The sequence below is a fragment of the Salvelinus fontinalis genome, chromosome 2 (assembly GCF_029448725.1).
Source record: "Salvelinus fontinalis isolate EN_2023a chromosome 2, ASM2944872v1, whole genome shotgun sequence".
Classification (NCBI taxonomy): Eukaryota; Metazoa; Chordata; class Actinopteri; order Salmoniformes; family Salmonidae; genus Salvelinus; species Salvelinus fontinalis.
Genome location: NC_074666.1, coordinates 63,017,101 through 63,043,173, shown reverse-complemented (window position 1 = coordinate 63,043,173; position 26,073 = coordinate 63,017,101). Strand labels below are relative to the sequence as shown.

Here is a 26,073-nt window from a genome sequence, read left to right as displayed (position 1 = left end):
TACAGAATGGTGTCGTCTACGTAGAGATGGACACCTACAGTAATGTTACCCTGTTTTTTTATGATTCATATACATTCTTAACCCTAAATAATCTACACGATCAGACAATATTTTGCAAGGTAGCCACACCTGCAGAGCACGTTACCCAACTGCATAAGGTTGGTCTGAATACCAACCACTGAGAAGTGCGTAAGAAAGGCGTACATTTCCTACTTCTGAATCGGCTCCTAAGTGACTTTCCTACTCATCATTATGAATTTTCTGAACCATGGCAGCATTAGTCTCACGTTTTAGGAAAGACCCAGATACAGACAGTGTCGAAGTAACAAAAGTTTATTACTAGAACAGAGGGCAGGCAGGCAAAACGACAGGTCAAGGGCAGGCAGAGGTCAGTAATCCAGATCAGAGTCCAAAAGGTACAGAACGGCAGGCAGTCTCGGGGCAGGCAGAATGGTCTAAACCGGGAAAACTAGAAAACAGGAACTTTAGAAAAGACAGGAGCAAGGGTGAAAACGCTGTTAGGCTTGACGAACAAAACGAACTGGCAACAAACAGAACACAGGTATAAATACACAGGGGATAATGAGGGGAGACACTTGGGGGGGTGGAGACAAGCACAAAGACAGGTGAAACAGATCAGGGTGTGAGAATTCAGATGGGTTCAGAAACATCTCCGCTCAGAAAGAAAAAGATTCCAGACACCATTTAGTTACTATTAGATAAGACATCCCATAATACACAAAAAAACGAATTGCAAATACAGCCAATGAGTTTGTAGAGTTGCAAACTTGAAGTCATTAGGTCCAAGCGATATGGGAACAAATAGTAACTACACTCGTAAATTTGTCCAAATACCTATGATTTCTTCAAATGGAGGGACTAAATATATAAAGTGCTTTCATGTCTAAATGGTAAAATGGATATTCATTAAATCAGCCTCAAATAAACTAACGATGTGTCATATGGATCATTTGATCTTAAATCCAAAAACGTATGGGGAGGACGATACATTACTGTATAAGAGTAGGCGAGGGGCTCTTGGGTATTGGAGCCTCCCACGATGGAGAATGCTGAGTATTGCAAGCAGGACACAGAGTTAGGTATGGTGCCACTGTTCCTGATGGTCATTCTACCTTGTTCACGCTCTCTTTCAATCTCTGCCTTCTTTCTCAAAGCTCGTAGGTGCTATTGTGGTTATAGCAGTCCCAATCCACCAGCTCCTTTCGATGAAACCACAGCTGGATCTCCCTCTGAGCCCCCTCTACTGAATCACTGGCATGGACCACATTTCTGGAAAATAAATACAAACCTACATTCATTAAAGTCCAGTTTAGTATTTTGCATTGAAATGATGCACCCAATTTCAAAACACTTCCACAAATGATCAATTTCATGTTTATATATTCATTTGTTTTTATGCCTCAATTAATATTGTAAAATTAAATTATTTAAATATTCATTTAAAAGGGTATTGTGCAAATTATTGTAAAGTGAAAGATCTTTTCATTTGAGTCTTTATTGAAAAGGTTCACCTGCTGATGTGAATGCTGAAATCGCCCCGGACGGTGCCTGCTTGGGCCTCGGATGGGTTGGTGCCTCCTACCATGATCCGGGATGTACGGACCACATTATGACCCTCCCACACCTGGACAACAAGAAAGGATGTAGTGCTTACCAGGATTAGGGAAATCCTATCTTAAATCAGTCAATTCAGCAAATGAATTGAAAGTGAATCAATCACACAAGTGGTTAGGTGTTTTGGAATTTAACAGATACAGTGCCTTCAGAAAGTATGCACACCCCTTGATTTTTTCCCACATTTTGTTATGTTACAGCCTGAATATAAAATGGATTACATTTAGATTATGGGGTATTGTGTGTAGGCAAGTGACAAAATAATGTCAAAGTGGAATTTTGTTTTACAAATTAATAAAAAATGAAAATCTGAAATGTCTTGAGTCAATAAATATTCAACCACTTTGTTATGGCAAGCCAGAACACGTTCAGGAGTTCATCCATAAATTGTATGGACTCACTCTGTGTGCAATAATAGTATTTAACATGATTTTTAAAATCACTACCTCATCTCTGTACACCACACAATTATCTGTAATTGTCGAGTAGAGTAGTGAATGTAAAACACATTCAACCACAAAGGCCAGGAAGGTGTCCCATGCCTTGCAAAAAAGGGCACCTACTTGAAGCCAATTTTAAAAACAGTTAGAGTTTAATTGCTGTGATAGGAGAAACTGAGGATGGATCAACAACATTGTAGTTACTCCACAATACTAATAAAAATATTCCAAAACATGCATCCTGTTTGCAACAAGGCACTTAAAGTAATTTTGCAATAAATGTGGCAAAGCAATTTACTTTTTGTTCTGAATTCAACGTGTTATATTCGGGGGCAAATCCAATACAACACATTACTGAACACCACTCTCCATATTTTCAAGCATAGTGGTGGTTGCATCATGTTATGGGTATGCTTGTAATCGTTAAGGACTGGGGAGTTTCAGGTTTTTCAGACAAAATCCATTATTTGACCCATTTAGAGACTTACTCAGAAAGACTCACAGCTGTAATCGCTGCCAAAGGTACTTCTACAAAGTATTGACTCAGGGGTGTGAATACTTATGGGTCATTCTATGAAAATGGTGGCTTTTTGAACAGCCAACTTAAAAAATAAAAAAGTAAAATCAAAACTTAACCAGATAATAGGTAAGCGCTTAACATTATAAAACAACAAATGACAGCTTAACATTTTTGATTTTTACAACATTACATAAAAAAAATGCTTGTGCTGCCTTTTTGTCATTGGTGTTACCTATATTTTTGATGCCAATTCAGGCTTTCTAGAATGTAATTTCAGTCTTTCATTTGTATATATAATCAAAGACAGTATTGTCATTAACCTTTTCTAAGAAATTGTTTAAATCCTCTAAGTAAGTCTGGTGTTTTTGTTTAATGGAGGCTGCTCTGCGGTGTGGGTCAGCATCCCTGCGCTGTCAGTAGAGTCTTTGCTTTTCAACAGCACCTAATTTCGCCATATCTATTGTGGTATCCCAGGAGGTCTACCCGGGGTATGGTAATAGAGAGGAGGTACATGAGGCGACGTTGGCTCCCTCTGCTGGGAATACCGGAGCTGGGCACCCCGACACGGACAGTTTAGAGGAAAGTGCTAACCAGCCGTGGAGGCTAAATAAAAGGAGCACGATGGCATACCGCAGAAGAGAAGGGAGAGGAGCACCAGTTAAGAAAGAGAAGGAAGACCGAGCAAAACCTAAGTTATTTCTTTGATATATTTATTTTCTGTCTTAGTAAAGTCGATTTGCGGCCTCTGTGTCAATCTCTGCACGCTCCACCCAACGGTTTACCACTATCAAAAAGAAAGCCATATTATGTGATTACATTATTGAAAAAATTATAAAATGCTAATAAGTCTTTTTTAATATAATTGTTGAGGGTTTTATAACATTTTACGTTGAGAAAAAGGTTTGTGGTGTTATGGACTGCCACTGGTGTTACCAGCAAGAACAGTAACACATCTGCAGACAAGATGGCATATCTAAGATGGCAGCCACTGTAGCTCAAACCACACTTTTTAAATTGTAAATCAATCACTTAATCATGCAATTTTATCAATAATTTTAATCCAATTTCTTTTCCCCTTACTATAAACGGTATAACACCAGTGACATCTTATGTCCTCGCATGAAATGACCAAGTTAATCATCAAATTGGTGACACATGAAGCACCATGTGCTTTTCAAAACAGTCCCGTCTCCAATGAACCTTTGACCCAGGAAGAATTTGGCAAGGATGTTGCATTTTTTCAGTGGTGGTTTTTATACATTTTAACACCAGTGATATGAAATGGAGGGACAGCTATTACTTGTAAATTTGTAATATTTATTTGATATTTTAGTTTTTTAAGTAGTCCACTAATTAACTATAATACTTTCCTTTGTATTATGACATTTAAAGAGGCAGAAAAATTGATTTTTAAACTAAAAATATATCACTAAACCATGACTCCTGACCCGAGGGACAAGCCAATTTCAATAGTTGGGTGAGAAAGAAAATATTGATTCCATTTTGAATTCAATCTGTTACACAACAAATGTGGAATAAGAGAAGGGATATGAACACTTTCTGAAGGCACAGTATGCATGTCTATGGTGTATACTATGTAGGCACCTGATCTGAGCCATCAGGGAGACTAAGCATCTACCACCCCACCACCAGATTAGGGGGGGGCCAATGTAGCCTATGTTTTTCGGTTCTTAAATCACTATCACCTACTAATTAACTTTTCATTTTTGCAGATTGTGTTTGAGATAGTAATGTATCAATATTTGTTGTTTACAAATGAGCTATGACAGAGCCAATGAATTTGGATTTGAAATAAAAATGGTTTCGACCATTTGGAAGTTTAGTAGGCAGGGCAAACCCGTTTTGGTGATATCTGGAATATAATCAAAATAAATCAAACACGTTTTGGGACTCATTAAGCAGATTTTACCTGAATAATCCACTTTAAAGGTACATTTATATTCCTAAAACTTAAGTTGAAAATGAGGCTGTCGCTGCTTCCTGTTGACAAGACATTTTGATAAATAGTCCGATGTCAGAACACAGTACACAGTCCAAATCAATAACCAATATGCAAAAACAGTTTGTGATATATTGAAAGCCTAAACATAAAAATGTACTATCTACACGTACAGTGCATTCGGAAAGTTTTCATATTCATAAATGTCATATTCATAAAATGTAAATTCACTAATAAAAAACACTTTTCCGTGTTTTCTATATGGAATTCGAGCAGTACATTAAGACCAATCAACATGCTTCTAATAAGAAAGCTGTTAAATCAATATGTATGTTCCTTTTAAGGTCTTTGTATAATCTGTAATTTGTTGTACACCCTAGCATATGTTATCATTGTCTATTTGTGTACTTCTTGTATGTATACAGACTATTCTTCATTATTAAAAATAAATTTAAAAAATACGCTTTTAATTTGACACGTCAAATAACACAATTATTTTATAGAATGTTGTGTGTGCTGAATTTGCACGTGCAAGCCATCACCCCATAACTACCAACGTTATGTGTTTACAATACCGCGTTGGTGAAAATAGACCAAATTATTAGGGTGAGCCATGTGGGCTACTAACGGCTTACTACACACTTAATATTAATTTCTTAGCTACAGTATACATTTCTCCCTTGCATATCACATCATTTATGCACCAGCATTTTTGGCATTCTCTGGATTTATGGTGGGAACTCGAAGACAAAAAAACACAGCCACTCCATTGAATAGCAGGCAAACGTTAGGGATTTCTTTGCAATACTTGCAGTTAGCTACTGATTCCTTCCAAACGGCTCATTGTTGAATTTGCGATTTCCAACTTGTTTTGTAATCTTTATGTACAATGGCCGATGAGCACCAATATGTTTTATTTATAATTTCTCTTCATATGACAAGGATTAAACAGGATTTGCCAGTAGATAGTCGACTTGATGACAACTGATGATGACTGCTAGCTAAGACTTTGAAAGTAAGATGTTGACAGTCCAATCAAAGCTTCTGCAGATAGAATGACATCAAATCACATTATATCTGTGGCCAATGACCTTGAGCCTTCTTGGATAGGCTCTTCTAATATAACTCTATGACAGAACCCAAGGGGTTAACATTTTTGAGCTCTAACCACACGGAACCCAAACCGGCTGCGCACGTGTGCCATCGTGCATAAATGTATTTTGTCCCCCCACACCAAACGCAAGTTAAAATACCAAAACAAACTCTGAACCAATTATATTAATTTAGGAACAGGTCGAAAAGCATTAAGCATTTATGGCAATTTAGCTAGCTAATTTGTTCTGGGATATAAACATTGAGTTGTTATTTTACCTGAAATGCACAACGTCCTCAACTCTGCCAATTAATCCACACATAAAACGGTCAACTGAATTGCTTCTAGTCATTTCTCCTCCTTCCAGGCTTGTACGTCACTTGACTTTATATTGCGATTGGCAACTTTCATAAATTAGGTGCATTACCGCCACTGACTTCGTTAGTCTTTGTCACCCACGTGGGTATAACCAATGAGGAGATGGCACGTGGGTCCCTGCTTCTATAAACCAACGAGGAGATGGGAGAGGCAGGACTTGCAGCGCGATCTGCGTCAGAAATAAAAACTGACTTCTATTTTAGCCCTTGGCAACGCAGACACTCGTTGGTGTGCGCACGAGCAGTGTGGGTGCAATAATTGAATAACATAGATTTCTAAATGTATTTTGCAGCACTCGTGCACGCGACGCAAGCGGTGTAGTCAGCCTGTATGGGACACTTCTGTCCCATAAGTGACAGAAAACTGAGCCAATCATGACAGAAAACTAAGCCAATCACGCGCAACGCTCTGTATTTTCTGCTGGCTAGCCCCACCAACACAGAAAGCACTGAGCTAGACTGAAACACCTGTATTTTGGAGCGGCCTTACTCAAGAAAGCAAAAAAGAGACCATGTTTCTATGCGGCCTTATTAACTCAATTACATTTTTTCTTTTCACATTGTTTAAAAACTGATATGTCACAAACTGTTATGTGACTCTTAAAAAATTAAGAGGCCACTGTAAAATGATCAGTTTCTCTGGTTTTACTATTTATAGGTATGTGTTTGGGTAAAATGTAAATTTAGTTTTATTCTATAAATTACTGACAACATTTCTCCCAAATAAAAATATTGTCATTTAGAGCATTTATTTGCAGCAAATGACAACTGGTCAAAATAACCAAAAAATGCAGTGTTGTCAGACCTCGAATAATAAGTTTATATTAATTCTATACACACAATACTAATGTTTTTACTTAGGAAGAGTTCAGAAATCAATATTTGGTGGAATAACACTGATTTTCAATCACAGCTTTCATGCGTCTTGGCATGCTCTCCACCAGTCTTTCACATTGATTTTGGGTGACTTTATGCCACTCCTGGCGCAAAAATTCAAGCAGCTCGGCTTTGTTTGACGGCTTGTCACCATCCATCTTCCTCTTGATCACATTCCAGAGGTTTTCAATGCGGTTCAGGTCTGGAGACTGGGCTGGCCATGACAGGTTCTTGATCTGGTGGTCCTCCATCCACACCTTGATTGAACTGGCTGTGTGGCATGGAGCATTGTCCTGCTGGAAAAACCAATCCTCAGAGTTTGGGAACATTGTCAGAGCAGAAGGAAGCAAGTTTTCTTCCAGGACAACCTTGTAGTGGCTTGATTCATGCGTTCTTCACAGACAAATCTGCCCGATTCCAGCTTTGCTGAAAGCACCCCCAGATCATCACCGATCCTCCACCAAATCTCACAGTGTGTAATTTTGGATAAATGTTGTCTGTAGTTTATAGAATAAAACCAACATTTTCATTTTACTCAAACACATACCTATAAATAGTAAAACCAGAGAAACTGATAATTTTGCAGTGGTCTCTTAATTTTTTCCAGAGCTGTATTTATATAGAGAGATTCTTTTAAACCTAAAAGTGTGGTGCTCAAAACAGGTGGGGCTTTGCCACACCTGCCCTGAATGATGGGTCTCCACTTTCTCCGAAACTCGCTCACCTGCTGCCCGATGTGCATGTTTTCCTAGATATTGAAAGCATGTACAATTACGCACGCTCTCAGTGTGTAGCCTACTCCAAGTAGGCCAGAGTAGAGTGATATGACTGCTTGGATTAACAATGACAGTGTGTTATATGCTAGCACTGCTAGCTAACACTGCTAGCTAGCCAACTTCTACCGAATAGCAGCACTGTAGAAACTTACATTACAACGGAACGACTTGATTAGCGTAGTGTTAGCTAGTTGTCTTTGCTGTCCTTGTATCCATGATAATTGTGTAGTTTAGAGAAATTTAGAGAAATTGTCGAGGTCACCTAGCCAGCTTCACTTTCAACAACGCAGCCACTGCTAGCCAGGCTACTTCACCAGCCAGCAGTACTATATCATTTTAGTCAATCAGATCAGATTTTTTTGCAACGTAAGCTTAACTTTCTGAACATTCGAGACGTGTAGCCCACTTGTCATTCTAATCTCCTTTTGCTTTAGCGTAGCCTCTTCTGTAGCCTGTCAACTATGTGTCTGTCTATCCCTGTTCTCTCCTCTCTGCACAGACCATACAAACGCTTCACACCGCGTGGCCGCGCCCACCCTAACCTGGTGGTCCCAGCCCGCACGACCCACGTGGAGTTCCAGGTCTCCGGTAGCCTCTGGAACTGCCGATCCGCGGCCAACAAGGCAGAGCTCATCTCAGCCTATGCGTCCCTCCAGTCCCTCGACTTCTTGGCACTGACGGAAACATGGCTCACCACAGATAACACTGCTACTCCTACTGCTCTCTCTTCGTCTGCCCACGTGTTCTCGCACACCCCGAGAGCTTCTGGTCAGCGGGGTGGTGGCACCGGGATCCTCATCTCTCCCAAGTGGTCATTCTCTCTTTCTCCCCTTACCCATCTGTCTATCGCCTCCTTTGAATTCCATGCTGTCACAGTTACCAGCCCTTTCAAGCTTAACATCCTTATCATTTATCGCCCTCCAGGTTCCCTCGGAGAGTTCATCAATGAGCTTGATGCCTTGATAAGCTCCTTTCCTGAGGACGGCTCACCTCTCACAGTTCTGGGTGACTTTAACCTCCCCATGTCTACCTTTGACTCATTCCTCTCTGCCTCCTTCTTTCCACTCCTCTCCTCTTTTGACCTCACCCTCTCACCTTCCCCCCCTACTCACAAGGCAGGCAATACGCTTGACCTCATCTTTACTAGATGCTGTTCTTCCACTAACCTCATTGCAACTCCCCTCCAAGTCTCCGACCACTACCTTGTATCCTTTTCCCTCTCGCTCTCATCCAACACTTCCCACACTGCCCCTACTCGGATGGCATCGCGCCGTCCCAACCTTCGCTCTCTCTCCCCCGCTACTCTCTCCTCTTCCATCCTATCATCTCTTCCCTCTGCCCAAACCTTCTCCAACCTATCTCCTGATTCTGCCTCCTCAACCCTCCTCTCCTCCCTTTCTGCATCCTTTGACTCTCTATGTCCCCTATCCTCCAGGCCGGCTCGGTCCTCCCCTCCCGCTCCGTGGCTCGACGACTCATTGCGAGCTCACAGAACAGGGCTCCGGGCAGCCGAGCGGAAATGGAGGAAAACTCGCCTCCCTGCGGACCTGGCATCCTTTCACTCCCTCCTCTCTACATTTTCCTCTTCTGTCTCTGCTGCTAAAGCCACTTTCTACCACTCTAAATTCCAAGCATCTGCCTCTAACCCTAGGAAGCTCTTTGCCACCTTCTCCTCCCTCCTGAATCCTCCTCCCCCTCCCCCCTCCTCCTCCCTCTCTGCAGACGACTTCGTCAACCATTTTGAAAAGAAGGTCGACGACATCCGATCCTCGTTTGCTAAGTCAAACGACACCGCTGGTTCTGCTCACACTGCCCTACCCTGTGCTTTGACCTCTTTCTCCCCTCTCTCTCCAGATGAAATCTCGCGTCTTGTGACGGCCGGCCGCCCAACAACCTGCCCGCTTGACCCTATCCCCTCCTCTCTTCTCCAGAATGATCAGGCCCTACACCCAAACAAGGGCACTGCGTTCATCCACCTCTGGCCGGCTCGCCTCCCTACCACTGAGGAAGTACAGTTCCCGCTCAGCCCAGTCAAAACTGTTCGCTGCTCTGGCACCCCAATGGTGGAACAAACTCCCTCACGACGCCAGGACAGCGGAGTCAATCACCACCTTCCGGAGACACCTGAAACCCCACCTCTTCAAGGAATACCTAGGATAGGATAAAGCAATCCTTCTGCCCCCCCCCCCCTTAAAAGATTTAGATGCACTATTGTAAAGTGGCTGTTCCACTGGATGTCATAAGGTGAATGCACCAATTTGTAAGTCGCTCTGGATAAGAGCGTCTGCTAAATGACTTAAATGTAAATGTAAATGTTATATAGACTTATTTAGGAAAAGTCAAGGACGGAGGGGGGCATGACTTAAAAAATGGCAGAGTAATATTTATTTTTTAAATTCATGAGCAGTCAAAATTACTGCTTTAGCGGTTCTAGAGTTAAACAATTGATCTTGTGTTATCATGTTTTACACTACACTAACATCACCAATCTGAGGTAAAAAATAGATACCCTTACCCTGCCCAAGGTGTTGGAAGAGGCTGTATTGGGATGAGGATTCATCAACACCCTGGAAAGATGTTTGTGGTGCATTCACTCATAACACTTTTTTGTGATACATTAGTGTATTGTTTTCAAGTTTGAAAAGGTAAGCAAATGCATGTATTCTCATAAATGTAGCCCATACATACATTCATTCTTTGTAGCAATTAGATCTTTCATTGCTTTAAACTAGTAGTTGTAGTTCATATTGATTATGTGCTGTTCCTTCTCTCTTTCTAGAAGCAATCAGTTACAAGGCAATTTGAGCAAAACAGAAAGCACAAACCACTGCATTTAACCACAGGAAAACTGAATGCAAACAATCCAGTTATGCCCTCCGTAAGTCAATCAAACAGGCAAAACGTCAGTTCAGAGACAACGTGGAGTCTCAATTCAACGTCTCCGGGCGTATGTGGCAGGGACTCCAGACATTTACGGATTACAAAGGGAAAACCAGCCACGTCGCAGATATCGAAATATTGCTCCTGGAAAAGCTAAACACTTTCTTTGCCCGCTTTGAGGATAACACAGTGCCACCTATGCGGGCCGCTCCCGAGGACAGTGCTCTGGCCGAGACGGCATCCCTAGCCGCATCCTCAGGGCATGCGCAGATCAGCTGGTTGGAGTGTTTACGGCAGCGGTATAGCCAAGCAGTTTGATCTCAGGCCTACCCCCAAAAAGTTATTATTATTCAATATACATTTTTATATGTATTTATTTTATTACATTTCTAAAAGATACGCATGTGAGATTTATTTTCTATGGGTAATTTTAATAGAATGTAACAAAGAAATAGTCCGCGACAATCAAGTTGACTTCCGACTATTGGTTACATTTAAAATAAAATCATACGGTGGTTTACCAGAACAACGTCACGTGGATAAACTTTGTAGTGCATAAGCTAGCAAGCTCTACCACGCTAGCTTACTCGAATTGACTCACCAGCTAAGGTAATTTAGTAGTTCTAGCAATGGCAAACCAAATGTCGATCGCTAGGTTTTTCAAAAAAAGACGTCTGGAGGAAAAAGAGTGTGTGCCAGAAAATAATTTGGATCAAACTACCGATAGCTTCCAGAATGAGACATTAATAGGTGGCGCCAGGATAGAAACAACCACAATCGCCATCACAACCGCCAATGCCACGTTGAGCCAGGCATGCTTGCCTACCCCACCGTCTCCTCTAGTTCTTGATGCTGCGGGTGGGGGTGAACCTGCAGTAGGTCCACCGACAGATGTGTCTGCAGTTGATGAACCAGCCTGTCAACCAAAGCTAGCAAAGTTCCCTTCAAGTATGATAAATGGCAAATCACGCTGCTTCTCTTCAAGGTGGTATGACCAGTTTGTGTGGGTTGAGTATAATAAAGCAAAAGATGCAATTTATTGTAAGTTTTGTAAGCACTTTCCTGGGGCAAATGTAGAATTCAGATTTGTACGAGATGGATTTAAAAACTGGAAACTCGCAAGAAATTCTTGCTGCAAACACAAGAATAGCAAATTACATGCTAGTGCCCTTGCAAAATTTGAATCCTACAAAGCGACCCATGGGTCGAGAAGTCGTGGGACTGAGTTGAACCAAATACATGGCGATGCAAACCTCTAACCTCTATTACAAAACTCTACATTATCTGTGATGGACTGTATTGGTTTAATTGAAATCTTCAAAAGCAGCTTTTCTATGTTCAGAGATAACTCAGGGGGAGACTTTGATAAAGTTCTCAAGCTAACTGAAGAGATGATGATTAAGCATGATATTAGTAATTGGGATGTGAGCGCATCATGGCAGTGAAAACTGCCTGTAAAATTGGCAGACAGTGTAGTCATGTAACAGTATAAACTTTACGTCGTCCCCTCGCCCCGACACGGGCGTGAACCAGGGACCTTCTGTACACATCAACAACTGACACCCACGAAGCGTCGTTACCCATCGCTCCACAAAAGCCGCGGCCCTTGCAGAGCAAGGGGCAACCCTTCTTGAAGTCTCAGAGCAAGTGACGTAACTGACTGAAATGCTACTAGCGCGTACCCGCTAACTAGCTAGCCATTTCACATCCGTTACACTCACCCCCCTTTCAACCTCCTCCTTTTCCGCAGCAACCAGTGATCCGGGTCAACAGCATCAATGTAACAGAATAACCTTACGTCCGTTCCCTCGCCCCTACCCGGGCGCGAACCAGGGAACCTCTGCACACATCAACAACGGTCGCCCACGAAGCATCGTTACCCATCGCTCCACAAAGGCCGCGGCCCTTGCAGGGAAAGGGGCAACCCTACTTGAAGTCTCAGAGCAAGTGACGTAACTGATTGAAATGCTACTAGCGCGTACCCGCTAACTAGCTAGCCATTTCACATCCGTCACAGTCACAACTTCATTAGGGACAACATCCAGCATCAAGAGTGCCAGTGACCTGAGGCAACTTTGGTACAATATTCTAGACAGACAGATTACTGAGTTAAACTCAAGATTTCAAGAAGACACATATGGGATCATGCAAGTGGCAGCCTCCTTTTCCAAAGAATCCCAATCCTGCGGCCTTAAAGAGCAGCTGAAGAACACATGCGATCATTATGCAATATAAATTGAGGATGCTGAATTCACTGTTTTTACTCAGCAGTTGAGTCGCAAAATGAACATGGCAAGTGACTTTTCCTCCATATTGAGTGTACTTGACAGCTGCCCCGATGATATTTTCCCATATTTAAACGGTCTGTTAAGGATCATTGTCACACTTCCAATGACATCATGCAGTGTGGAGATACTTTTCTCAACAACAAGGATAAAAAATCGTCTTCGCACATCAATGACAAGCGCCCAGCTGAACCACTTCAGTTTGCTGTCTTTTGAGCGTGAACTGACAGATACATTGGATTATGATGAAATCATCACCATATTCAACTCAAAGTCTCGCCGTCTGCGCCTTGTGATGTAGGTCACGCCTTATGATACATCTACTAAAGGTAAGGTACCTTTTTATAGTACTACTGCCAGCCGTGGTATAAATGGTAACATCAAAAATAGGCTTGTTTTCCCATCAAGATTAAAGTGCACCTGAAGATCAGTTTTATGTTGTTGGCAAATTGGCAACTGGTCTAAAGTTACTGTCTTATTTTAATATGCTGGGATAGGTAATTATTTGTATATGTAACGAGTTTGCTCCAAGTACTATGCACTAGTATGAAACGATTGTATTACGAAATAATATATAGTGCACATCGCAAAATAAATGTAATAAACAAGTAGAAAAAATGCCTATCCAAATTTTTATAGGCCATCCCAAAAATGTATTCTGGCTACGCCCCTGGTTTACGGATATATTCAATCTCCCTCTACCCCAGTCTACTCTCCCCACTTGCTTGTTCCTGTACCCAAGTGTCACGATCGTGTGGAGGATTGACGGACCAAAACGCAGCTTTAGGAAAATAAGCCATCTCCTTTTTATTGAAGAAGAAGGCAAACGAAACAAAAACACTTAAACACTAAACAAAACAAGAAAACGATCGTGAAGCTAAAACAACGATGTGCACACACTGGCTACAAACGTATCACATAGACAACTACTCACAACCAATGAGAGCCTATGGCTACCCTAAATAAGGCTCCCAATCAGAGACAACCGAAATCAGCTGTCTCTAATTGGGAACTCATTCAGGTAACCATAGACTCTCCTAGACAACTAAACATACATAGACAACACTAGACACATGTACTCAACACAAACCCATATACTATACCCAACAACCCCTTTACCATAAAAACACCCAAAACCAACAAAACACAAACATTCCCCATGTCACACCCTGACCTAACTAAAATAATAAAGAAAACAAAGAATACTAAGGCCAGGGCGTGACACCAAGAAAGCAAAGATAACTGAACTAAATAACTATCGCCCCAATAGTCAGTGCTTTACTAGTCAAGGATCATATCACCACCTTACCCTACACCCACTGCAATTTGCATACCACCCCAATAGATCCACGGATGATGCAATCACCATCGCACTGCAAACTGCACTATCCCATCTGGACAAGAGGAATACCTATGTAAGAATGCTGTTCATTGACTACAGCTAAGCCTTCAACACCATAGTACCCTCCAAGCTCATCATTAAGCTCAGGGCCCTGGATCCAAACCCCTCCCTGTGCAACTGGGTCCTGGACTTCCTGACGGGCCGCCCCCAGGTTGTGACGGCAGGCAACAACACCTCCACTACACTGATCATCAACACAGGGTCCCCACAAGGGTGTGTGCTCAGGCCCCTCCTGTACTCCTTGTTCACCCATGACTGTGTGGCCACGCACGCCTCCAATTCAACCATCAAGTTTGCAGACAACACAACAGTGGTAGGTCTGATTACCAACATTGACAAGACAGCCTATAGGGAGGAGGTGAGGGTACTGGCGGAGTGGTGCCAGGAAAATAACCAATGTCAACAATATTAATTAAGGAGCTATACCAAGAGTGTGCAAAGCTGTCATCAAGGCAAAGGGTAGCTACTTTGAAGACTTTTTTTGGTTACTACATGTTCCCATATGTGCTTTTCATAGTTTTGATGTCTTCACTATTATTCTTCCATGTAGAAAATAATAAAAAGAAAGAAAACCCTGAAATGAGTAGGTGTGTCCAATCTTTTGACTGGTACTCTATCTAAAACAATTGTTATTTATATTTACAATCCCCTCATCCAAACAGATTATCAATTTACCTAGCTCATCAATAGTTTATCAATTTGTAAATTACGGTGCATAGAGAATGGTGTTATTTCTATCCGGGAAAAATATGTCATTCCACCACCGGAACCGACAGGTTTCCTTGTGCGTGAAGGTCTTGGAATTATGAGGGAATTACGTCAAGGTCAGAATACGATGTATCTGTAGACACACCTCTGCCACACCTTAATTTCTCTCATCTCCACCCCAAACAAATAGGTAGCTGGCACATGCGTTACCTCGTGCCTAATTTTATGGTCAGAATACACATAGAAAGAAAAGTGCATAAAAAAGGATTAAAGTTCATTTTAAGCTCATGTAATCTGGGTCTGAATTCCCCCCATAGTTGAATAGTGGTACAGTAGGTAGCCCAGAGGAGATGATAGAGAGGTGGTTCAAGTCTTGGGCTAGGCAGTGAAAAAGTTAACTGAACTGGCAAATGGAGGACTACTGGTCTCAGATCATACACATCACTGACAATCTGAAATGGTTCACCCACTACCGTTGATCAAGGTACATGAGCAAGGGCGTTAACAGCTTAGTCTAGCGGTTATTCTCTAGACCTTCCAGGTGTCCATCTCTTAGAGGATGCCCAGACTGATCAGTGAAGTGAGAAAACAATGAAACTGAGCAATTCAAGTTTGGATTACCAGGCTATACAGAGGCAGGAAGTTACTCTCACCATGACAACTATGGGACCAGAGGTCATGTAGTACAGGAGAGTGGGGTAAAAGGGCTTTCTCCTTAACTCCTGGTAGTGCTGAGAGAGCAGCTCCTCTGATGCCTGAAAGAAAGAAAGCCAACATTGTGTTAACCTTTATTTCACAGTCTGATATTTACAGTGACTTCATTAAGTATTTATACCCCTTGATTTATTCAATATTTTATTTGTGTTAGAGCCTGCATTCAACATTTAAAATCTACACAGATTTTCAAGTGGATTTAAGTCAAAACAGTGAACATTCACTGTCTGCTTGGTAAGCAACTCAGTGGTACTCAGTTTGCCCCAAACATAATGCTTTGCATTCAAGACAAAAAGTGAATTCCTTTGCCACATTTTTTGCAGTATTACTTTAGTACCTTGTTGCAAACAGGATGCATGTTTTGGAATATGTTTATTGTGTACAGGCTTCCTTCTTTTCACTGTCAATTAGTATAGTATTGTGGAGTAACTACAATGTTGTTGATCCATCCTCAGTTTTCTCCGTTCACAGTCATTACATTCTTTAACAGTTTTAAAGACCCATTGGCCTCATGGTGAAATCCCTGAGCTGTTTCTTTCCTGTCGGGCAACTGAGTTAGAAAAGACACCGATAGGGCCTCCCGGGTGGCGCAGTGGTCTAGGGCACTGCATCGCAGTGCTAACTGCGCCACCAGAGTCTCTGGGTTCGCCCCCAGTCTCTGTCGCAGCCGGCCGCGACCGGGAGGTCCGTGGGGCAACGCACAATTGGGCCAGCGTCGTCCGGGTTAGCGAGGGTTTGGCCGGTAGGGATTTCCTTGTCTCATCGCGCTCCAGCGACTCCTGTGGCGGGCTGGGCGCAGTGCGTGCTAACCAAGGGCGGCCAGGTGCACGGTGTTTCCTCCGAACACATTGGTGCGGCTGGCTTCCGGGTTGGAGGCGCGCTGTGTTAAAGAAGCAGTGCGGCTTGTTTGGGTTGTGGTTCGGAGGACGCATAGCTTTCGACCTTCGTCTCTCCCGAGCCCGTACGGGAGTTGTAGCGATGAGACAAGATAGTAATTACTAGCGATTGGATACCACGAAAATTGGGGAGAAAAGGGGATTAAAAAAAAAAAAGAAAAAAGAAAAGACACCGATATCTTTGTAGTCACTGGGTATATTGATACACCATCTAAAGTGTAATTAATAACTTCACCATGCTCAAAGGGATATTCAATATCTGCTTCTTTTTTTGTTTTACCTATCTAACAATAGGTGCCCTTCTTTGTGGGGCATTGGAAAACATCCCTGGTCTTTGTGGTTGAATCTGTGTCCATGCAATTTATGTGACTTGTTGAGCAAATTTTTTGTCCTGAACTTAGGTTTGCCATAACAAAGGGGCTGAATACTTGATTCAACTCCTTTAATTTGTGAAAATTTCAAAAAACATGATTCCAGTTTGATAATATGGGGTATTTTATATTCAGGCTGTAATGACAAAATATGGATAAAGTCAAGGGGTATGAATACTGAATGAACAAGCACAGTCCAAGTTCCAATTGTCGTATCAGAGTGCAAGTTGAAGCTACTATCATATTGCTTATTTTCATACTACTTATACCTATCCAGATCGACACAAATACCTAGGAGGCAGGGGCTTTGGGGTTCATTTGGAATTGGCCATCTCTCACCTGCAGCATCTTCATGCCCACCAGTTTGAAGCCTCTCTGCTCAAAGCGTTGCATTATCTGTCCCACAAGGCGGCGCTGGACCCCATCTGGTTTCACTGCAATAAGAGTACGTTCTCTCACACCAGGGATTCCTATACACGGATAGAAGAATAACTCTCTTACACATATGCTCTGAAGGGTAGTCCCAGACACAGATTTAGCCTAGTCCTAGACTAAAAAGCACTTTCAATGGATATTCTCGATTTAACTGGCTTTTCTGTCTCTGGTACACCGCCCCTTAAACTTTTAGCAACGGGCATGCCAACTTTGGATGTTTAATTTCAGACATCAATTTCCTGTGTTTGAGGGGTGCAAAATCCACATGTTACTTAAATCTCACTGGATTGATTGCTTTCATTTCACCCTTTCAACTCTTTCCTACTCTTGATTGTGCAATTCCCTTTTCCCCGTTAACGTTACGACTGCGGAAACGTTTGCAATGACCTATCATTTTAACAATATTGGCGCTGTCGTTTTACAAGCTCCTAACCAACTGTGCCATTTTGTTCATTTTTTTTGCATTGTTTGTAACTTATTTTGTACATAAAGTTGCTGCTACCGTCTCTTATGACTGAAAAGAGCTTCTGGACATCAGAACAGCGATTACTCACCTCAAACTGGACAAAGATTTTTTTTTGAATGAGTCCGACGCTAAAGACATACTGCTTTCCCGGAGAACAGGCCCAAATCCCGGTCATTCATGTGAAGAAAAGGCGGAGATACCAAAGGAGAATGTCGGGGTCCCTGTTAGGATTCGTAGGTAAGTGAGTAAATCGCCATTACCATCGGTTCTATAGGCCAACGTACAATCAGTGGAAAACAAACTTGATGATCTACGGTTGAGACTGCTACCAGCAGGACATTAAAAACTGTAATATCTTATGTTTCGCCGAGTCGTGGCTGAACAACGACACGGATAATATAGAGCTGGCTGGGTTTTCCGTGTATTGGCAGGACAGAGAAGCTACGTATGGTAAGACGAGGGGCGGGGTATGTGTCTATTTGTCAATAACTCCTTTTGCGCGATGTCTAATATTAAAGAAGTCTTGCGGAATTGCTCACCTGAGGTAGTGTCTCATGATAAGATGTAGACGACACTTTCTACCAAAACAGTTCTCATCTATATTATTTGTAGCCATCTATTTACCAGAACAAACCAATGCTGGCACTAAGACCCCACTCAACGAGCTGTATATGGCCATAAGCAAACAAGAAAATGCTCATCCAGAAACGGCGCTGTTAAGTGGCCTGGGACTTTAATGCAGGCAAACTTAAATCCGTTTGACCTAATTTCTACGAGCATGTCACATGTGCAACCAGAGGAAAAAAACTCTAAAACACCTTTACTTCAGAGATGCATACAAAGCTCTCCCTCGCCCTCCATTTGGCAAATCTGACCATAATAATCTCCTCCTGATTCCTGCATACAAGCAAAAACTAAAGCAGGAAGTACCAGTGACTCGCTCAATATGGAAGTGGTCTGATGTGTCACAATCGAAGGATGCTACGCTACAGGACAGTTTTGCTACCACAGACTCGAATATGTTACGTGATTCATCCAACGGCATTGAGGAGTATACCACCTCAGTCAGCAACTTCATCAATAAGTGCATTGACGACGTCATCCCCACAGTGACCGTACGTACACAACCCAAACAGAAGCCATGGATTACAGGCAACATCCGCACCGAGCTAAACGCTAGAGCTGCCGCTTTCAAGGAGAAGGGCACTAATCCGGCCGCTTATAAAAAAAATCCCACTCTGGCCTAGAACGAACCATTAAACAGATATCTTCCTGCAAGTTGGCTTCCAACAAAGATTGGATATCACATTGCAAACCATCATAATGTGACAAGAAATATTCAAATAAGGGTGTACACACTTATACCTCAAAGGAAATAAGCTGAAAAAGAAATGTACTCTGCTGTAGTTGATTGTTATTTCAAAAGAACACAGAAAAGTATAAAATGGCAAGCGATTTGATTAAAAACGACACGGAAAATGGTAAATGGAGTTAAATTTAAGCAACTCTGAGTGAGAGTGACCCGGCGCTACATATTTTACTGGTTTGTGACTCATTGACACCAGCCCCAGTTAGAAGGGAATAAAGCAGCTCAAGAGTTAACACACACAGGAACTTTAATCACACACAGGAGAAGATGAACATGGGGATAAACAGGTAACAAAAATATAAACATGTAAAGTTTTAGTCCCATGTTTCATGAACTGAAATAAAAGATCCCAGAGATTTCCCCATACGCACATAAAGCTTATTTCTCTCAAATGTTATGTACAAAGGTGTTTACATTCCTGTTAGTGAGCATTTCTCCTTTGCCAAGATAGTCCATCCAACTGACATGTGTGGCATATCAAGAAGCTGATTAAACGGCATGATCATTACACAGGTGAACCTTGTGCTGGGGACAATAAAAGGCCACTCTAAAATGTGAAGTTTTGTCAACACAATGCCACAGATGTCTCTTCTTTTGCAGGAATGTCCACCAGAGCTGTTTCCAGAAAATGTCATGTTAATTTCTTTACCATAAGCCGCCTCCAATGTCGTTTTAGAGAATTTGGCAGTACGCCCAACCGGCCTCACAGACCACGGTAACCACGCCATCCCAGGACCTCCACATCCGGCTTCTTCACCTGCGGGATCATCTGAGACCATCCACCCGGACGGCTGATGAAACTGGGTTAGCACAATCGAAGAATTTTTGCACAATCTGTCAGAAACCGTCTCAAGGAAGCTCATCGTCCTCACCAGGGTCTTGACCTGACTGCAGTTCAGCGTCGTAACCAAATTCAGTGGGCAAATGCTCACCTTCGAAGGCCACTGGTACGCTGGAGAAGTGTGCTCTTCATGGATGAATCCTGGTTTCAACTGTACCAGGCAGATGGCCGACAGCGTAGCTTGTATGGCATTGTGAGAGTGAGCGGTTTGTTGATGTCAACGTTGTGAACAGAGTGCCCCATGGTGGGGTTATGGTATGGGCAGACATAAGCTACGGACAACAAACACAATGGCATTTTATCGATGGCAATTTGAATGCACAGAGATACCGCGGAGAAATACTGAGATCCATTGTTGTGCCATTCATCCACTGCCATTACCTCATGTTTCAGCATGACAATGCACTGCCCCATGTTGCAAGGACCTGTACACAATTCCTGGAAGCTGAAAATGTCCCAGTTAAGTGGCCTGAATACTCACCAGACATGTCTCCCATTGAGCATATGTGGGATGGTCTGGATTGGCACGAACGACAGCGTGTTCCAGTTCTCCCAAATATCCAGCAACTTTGTACAGCCATTGAAGAAGAGTGGGACAACATTCCACAGGGCACAATCAATAGCCTGATCAACTCTATGCGAAAAAGACCTGTCGCTGCATGAGGCAAATGGTGGTCACACCAGATACTGACGTGTTTTCTGATTCACACCCCTACTTTTTTAACTGTGACCAACAGATGCATATCTGTGTTCCCAGTCATGTGACATCCATAGATTAGGGCCTAATGAATGCATTTCAATTGACTGATTTCCTTATATGAACTGTAATTCAATAAAATCATTGAAATTGTTGCATGTTGCATTTATATGTTTTTTTAATGTACATTGGTATGGTTCTATAATGGACAGAAACAGAGATAATAAATTCAGGCGATAAATACAAGTACAAGTATACAAGTACGATAGAGTGGGATATGGGATATAACAACAAGAATAATGTCAAGGACTGTATATTATACAAATAGTAGGCTATTGCACAGAAACATTCAAGAGCAAAGACTCATCACTGCAGACAATATCAGTAGTAACATAACAGGAATGAGAACTTCATAGAATATGGCTACTCTATAAACTGCAATGATATCAACAGTTTACTTTGTAGTTACGCAACCCATGCACATATGTCTACCCACACTCACAGACTGGAATAATACTGTTCAGCTACAGGCAATATTTACTCCCTTGGAGAGCATGGGTCAGGCTGGCTAGCCAATCAGGGCTAGTGTGTGCAATGGGTTGAGACACATGGCTATTGTCCGATTGGCTGAAGCCATGAGGTGGAGGAGATGTTAATCTGTCATGTGAGGGGGAGAAAGTGTGAGGATGGGTTAGAGTCAGACAGCACGGCCCCAGAAAGCAAATAAACAAGTGCTCACACAAACGGTGAGCGTCACACAAACATAGCGTCCTGTTGTGCCCTCAGCAGGGGGATTTTGTAACACAGAGTTAGATATTTATTTTATTTAGTGTCATTTTAACTCCCAAATTATCAACACCATGACCAGAGTAGTTATATCACAAAATGGGGGTGGGAACATATAAACCCCAAAATAGTGTTACATTTGAGCCTGAATTTTGATTAATGTGTGAAATGCTAAAAACTTCTAATCTGTATTTTGGCAAGGAATAAACGTGTATAGTTAATCTACGTGCATAGTGACAACCAAATAGAAGACAGAGTGAGTGCCGTGTGTATATGCGGGAGCTTGTGTGTGAGCGAGAGAGGCAAGGTAGAATTGTGTTTCTGTTTGTAAACCTCACCCTATCAAGTAGCCTATAATTCAGTTGAAATGTATGACCCACTACCCTATTTACAGTAGCCTACTTCTTAAACAGGTCTGTCCTCGTGGTTTAATAAAGTACTAGGTCACGATCACCTATCCAAATGTGACCACTGTGAAACAAAATGACCCTACACCACAAGTGTCCAATCTGTTCAAATATTATTTGATCCAAAACAGGGTTACTATTTTAGCTATTGCCTGCCCTTACCAATGAGAGATACACTTTTAATTTGTATTAAGTAGACCGAGCTAATGGCCTAACGATTCACTAACCATATCCAATTAAGAGCATGTGAAGGCATGTGCACAACCCACCTGTCCCTGACTTTTCCTAAATGTGTGTATTTTACACTAGCAGAACTTTGGGATAAATATAATAAAATATAATACAAATACATTGATGATTTTTACCTCAAAGCGTCAAAATGACCATACGCATATTGAAACAGTAGAATAGCCAGGACAACCAGTACCAACAGCAACCAGTCTAATAAATCCATTTACTATACACTATCACAAAGAAATCCATCAAGATTCTGTTTAGGAAGGTCATAAAAACATGATACCTTGACAATTTATTTCAAAAGAACAGAAAAGCATGTTTCAACTTGTATTTAAAAAAAAATCTATCTATGCGTAGTAGCTGAGGATATATGGCTGCATCATGAAATCAACTTTAGCAGACATTACATGCTTATATTCCCCTGCTCTGCCACAGTCAAGACACACAGTATATATTTTACAGTAGGAATATAATGGAAAAAACTGAAAAATATAAAGGATATTTTTCACAAATGGCTATAGCGGATTGTCAACAGTATTTTGAAAATGAACCCATACGCACAATTTTTTGATACGACTAGGTTCTAGAAACAACTGAATCAACTCTTCTGGTCTGCATGGACCTTTGGAGGATTATTTGAAAAAGTGCTGTTTGGTAAACTCTGTTCCCTTTTTGTCAGTGCACACTGAGCTGGTCATCAGTCTCTTCATTCTCAATTTGACAATTGATAATATTGTCACCCATCAGACTATTGTACATTTTTATCTTTAGACCACATCTATTATAAGTGTTAAATTAGTTTGAATTTTGTTTAGGTGTAGTTTGGATGGGCAACTAGCTGGGCAGGCAACTGTTGTCCTACAGTCAGAAAATACACTATGGTCATTTTAGAATTTACAGTCTATGCACTGCAGGATCAATCTATTTATTTCATATGGAATATTTGCACAATTGAAAGATCAACGGTCAGAATTCCCATTATGACCTTTCTAGTAGTGTTAATCACTTCTCTGTGCAAGCTTAACAAAAACATATGAATAGCCTACTTGTACACTACTATAGTATGATAGCCTATAGTACTTACAATGGTATAGCCTACATAGGCTACTAACCTGATATGGTACTGTATCCAGTGCATCGATGCCCAAGGAGGAGAAAAAATGCGAACTCAGTGATATAACTTTTACTCGCTGGTAGAACTCCCCAACCCCGACAGTACGGACTCGGCAGGATAAGGTTTTTCAGCGCACACCTTTGAAATAGAAGCATTATTTCAACAAACCAAAGTTATAGTTGACTTGTGATATTCTTCAACATATGTACCTGTTGAAGTCAGTAATGCTCCTTTAAAAGAAATCACGAGTCCCACCCCCATAATTTTAGAAAGGTAGCATAAGGTACATGTTTAACCCCAAATATGCTGGTTTTAGGTCTACAGTGGCACAACCAACATATGTTGGTTTTCAGTGTGCCTGGCCCCTGGTAAGTGTAGGCCAACATACAGTGCATTCGGAAAGTATTCAGAACCCTTGATTTATTCCACATTTTGCTACGTTACAGCCTTATTATAAAACAGAATTAACTTATTTAGACCCTTTGCTATGAGACTCGAAATTGAGCTCAGGTGCCTCCAAAAAAGGCCTGCAGCATTGAAGGTCCCCAAGAACATAGTGGCTGCCATCATTCTTAAACGGAATAAGTTTGGAACCACCAAGACTCTTCCAATCAGGGGAGAATCAGGGGAGAAGGGCCTTGGTCAGGGAAGTGACCAGGAACCCGATGGCCACTCTGATAGAGCTCCAGCATTCCTCTGTGGAGATGGGAGAACTTTCCAGGAGGACAACCCCTGCAGCACTCCACCAATCAGGCCTTTATGGTAGAGTGGCCAGACGGAAGCCACTCCTCAGTAAAAGGCACATGACAGGCCGCTTGGAGTTTTCCAAAAGACACCTAAAGGAATCTCAGACCATGAGAAACAAGATTCTCTGGTCTGATGAAACCAAGATGGAACTATTTTCCCCGAAAGCCAAGCATCACATCTCGAGACGTCTCTGGCACCATCCCTACAGTGAAGCATGGTGGTGGTAGAATCAGGCTGTGTTGATGTTTTTCAGCGGCAGGGACTGGGAAATTAGTCAGAATCGAAGCAAAGATGAATGGAGCAATGTACAGCGAGATCCTTGATGAAAACCTGCTCCAGAGTGCTCAGGACCTCAGACTGGGGCAAAGGTTCACCTTCTAACAGAACAACGAGCCTAAGCACACAGCCAAGACAACGCAGGAATGGCTTCGGGACAAATCTCTGAATGTCCTTGAGTGGCCCAGCCGGAGTCCGGACTTGAACCCGATTGAACATCTCTGGAGATCTGAAAATAGCTGTGCAGCGACGCTCCCCATTCAACCTGACAGGGCTTGAGAGGATCTGCAGAGAAGAATAGGAGAAACTCCCTAAATACAGGTGTAGGGTCATACCCAAGAAGACTCAAGCCTGTAATTGCTGCCAAAGTTGCTTCAACAAAGTACTGAGTAAAGGGTCTGAATACTTATGTAAACATATTTCTGTATTTATTTTTATACATTTGCTAAAATTTAAAAAATAAAAAACTGTTTTTGCTTTGTCATTATGGGGTATTGTGTGTAGATTGATGAGCGGAAAAAACTATTTAATCTATTTTAGAATAAGGCTGTAATGTAACATTTGGAAAAAGTAGAGGGGTCTGAATACTTTCCTAATGCACTGTACATAAAGGCCTATTTAAAAAGTTACCCATTGAAGATGCATGCAATTGGCCTACATCCTCAACTGCTGCCAGATTTTTTTTTCTGACACTTATTTGGTTGAATAAAAACTAAAATACAAGAATGCCTGATTTCGGGCCTTATTTTTTATAACAATTAAGTGTTGGAGTCAGACTCTGGATTAAGATTAAAGGGCAATTTTGTTCTAAAAGAAGACAAACCAATATTAGCCGTATAACACTAGTTTCGTATTCATTATCATCGTTAAAATAATAGCTATAAAAAAACAATTTAAGAAAGTCCTTCTTCTTTAACGAAATGAACTACCGGTACACTAGAATTAGGGCTTCACCTAGACCTGTAGGCTAACAGTTCCACCAAACTGTTGGCAAGTGCAGGGAGCAGAACTCCCATGGTTAAATTATTAAAATTGCCCTCGAGTCCCATCCACCCCTTTGGAAGCTAAACAAACACGAACATCATGTCAACAAACAAAGAGTGGGTCATTTACCTGAAAGAGAAGCCAAAATTGGAGCAAGTAAAAAGACAGAGTCTAGGGTCATGGTCACACTGGATTGAAAAGAATAACCCAGAACAATCCATATTCCCTTCTCCAAGTACAGTGTTTGTAGAGCTAAGGCTAAGCATTTCCATTGCAATGAATCCTAACCAAACTGAACTTTCTTCATCTCTGGTGACCATGAACAAGCAAGGCATGTCATATGAGAGAAACACACACACAGACACACCTACAGGAAACAATTTATCCACAGTAAATATCAATACCTTTTTTTTGTTAGGGGGTAGATCAGATTTAATATTGCTGATAGATTGCAGCTTCCAATGTAATTGTCTGCATCATTTCCAATCCCACATATACAGTATATCACAAAAGTGAGTACACCCCTCACATTTGTGTAAATATTTGAGTATATCTTTTCATGTGACAACACTGAAGAAATGACACAGCTTGTATAACAGTGTACATTTGCTGTCCCCTCAAAATAACTCACACAGCCATTAATGTCTAAACCGCTGGCAACAAAAGTGAGTACACCCCTAAGTGAAAATACCGATGTACCGAGATGAGATCCTCAGACCCCTTGTGAGACCATATGCTGACACATGCACATTTGTGGCCTGCTGGAGGTCATTTTGCAGGG

The 26,073-nt window shown here is 41.7% G+C and overlaps 1 protein-coding gene across 4 annotated transcripts; it reads right to left on the bottom strand.

The window, feature by feature from the left end:
* Positions 1–317: 317 nt before the first annotated feature.
* Positions 318–23,515, bottom strand: nme4 (NME/NM23 nucleoside diphosphate kinase 4). 4 transcript variants are annotated; one of them, XM_055881780.1, is made up of 6 exons: positions 23,284–23,508; positions 17,273–17,403; positions 15,606–15,707; positions 1,533–1,645; positions 1,134–1,290; positions 318–483 (listed from the first exon to the last, which is right to left on the bottom strand). In XM_055881780.1, exons 1-5 carry the CDS (start codon positions 23,438–23,440, stop codon positions 1,170–1,172), a joined length of 624 nt encoding a protein of 207 aa, XP_055737755.1. In that variant the 5' UTR covers positions 23,441–23,508; the 3' UTR covers positions 318–483; positions 1,134–1,169. The 4 variants fall into 4 exon arrangements, with proteins under 4 accessions (XP_055737755.1, XP_055737745.1, XP_055737735.1 ...); XM_055881770.1 differs by having other exon boundaries at positions 318–469; positions 23,284–23,507; XM_055881760.1 differs by having other exon boundaries at positions 318–1,290; positions 23,284–23,507.
* Positions 23,516–26,073: the final 2,558 nt, after the last annotated feature.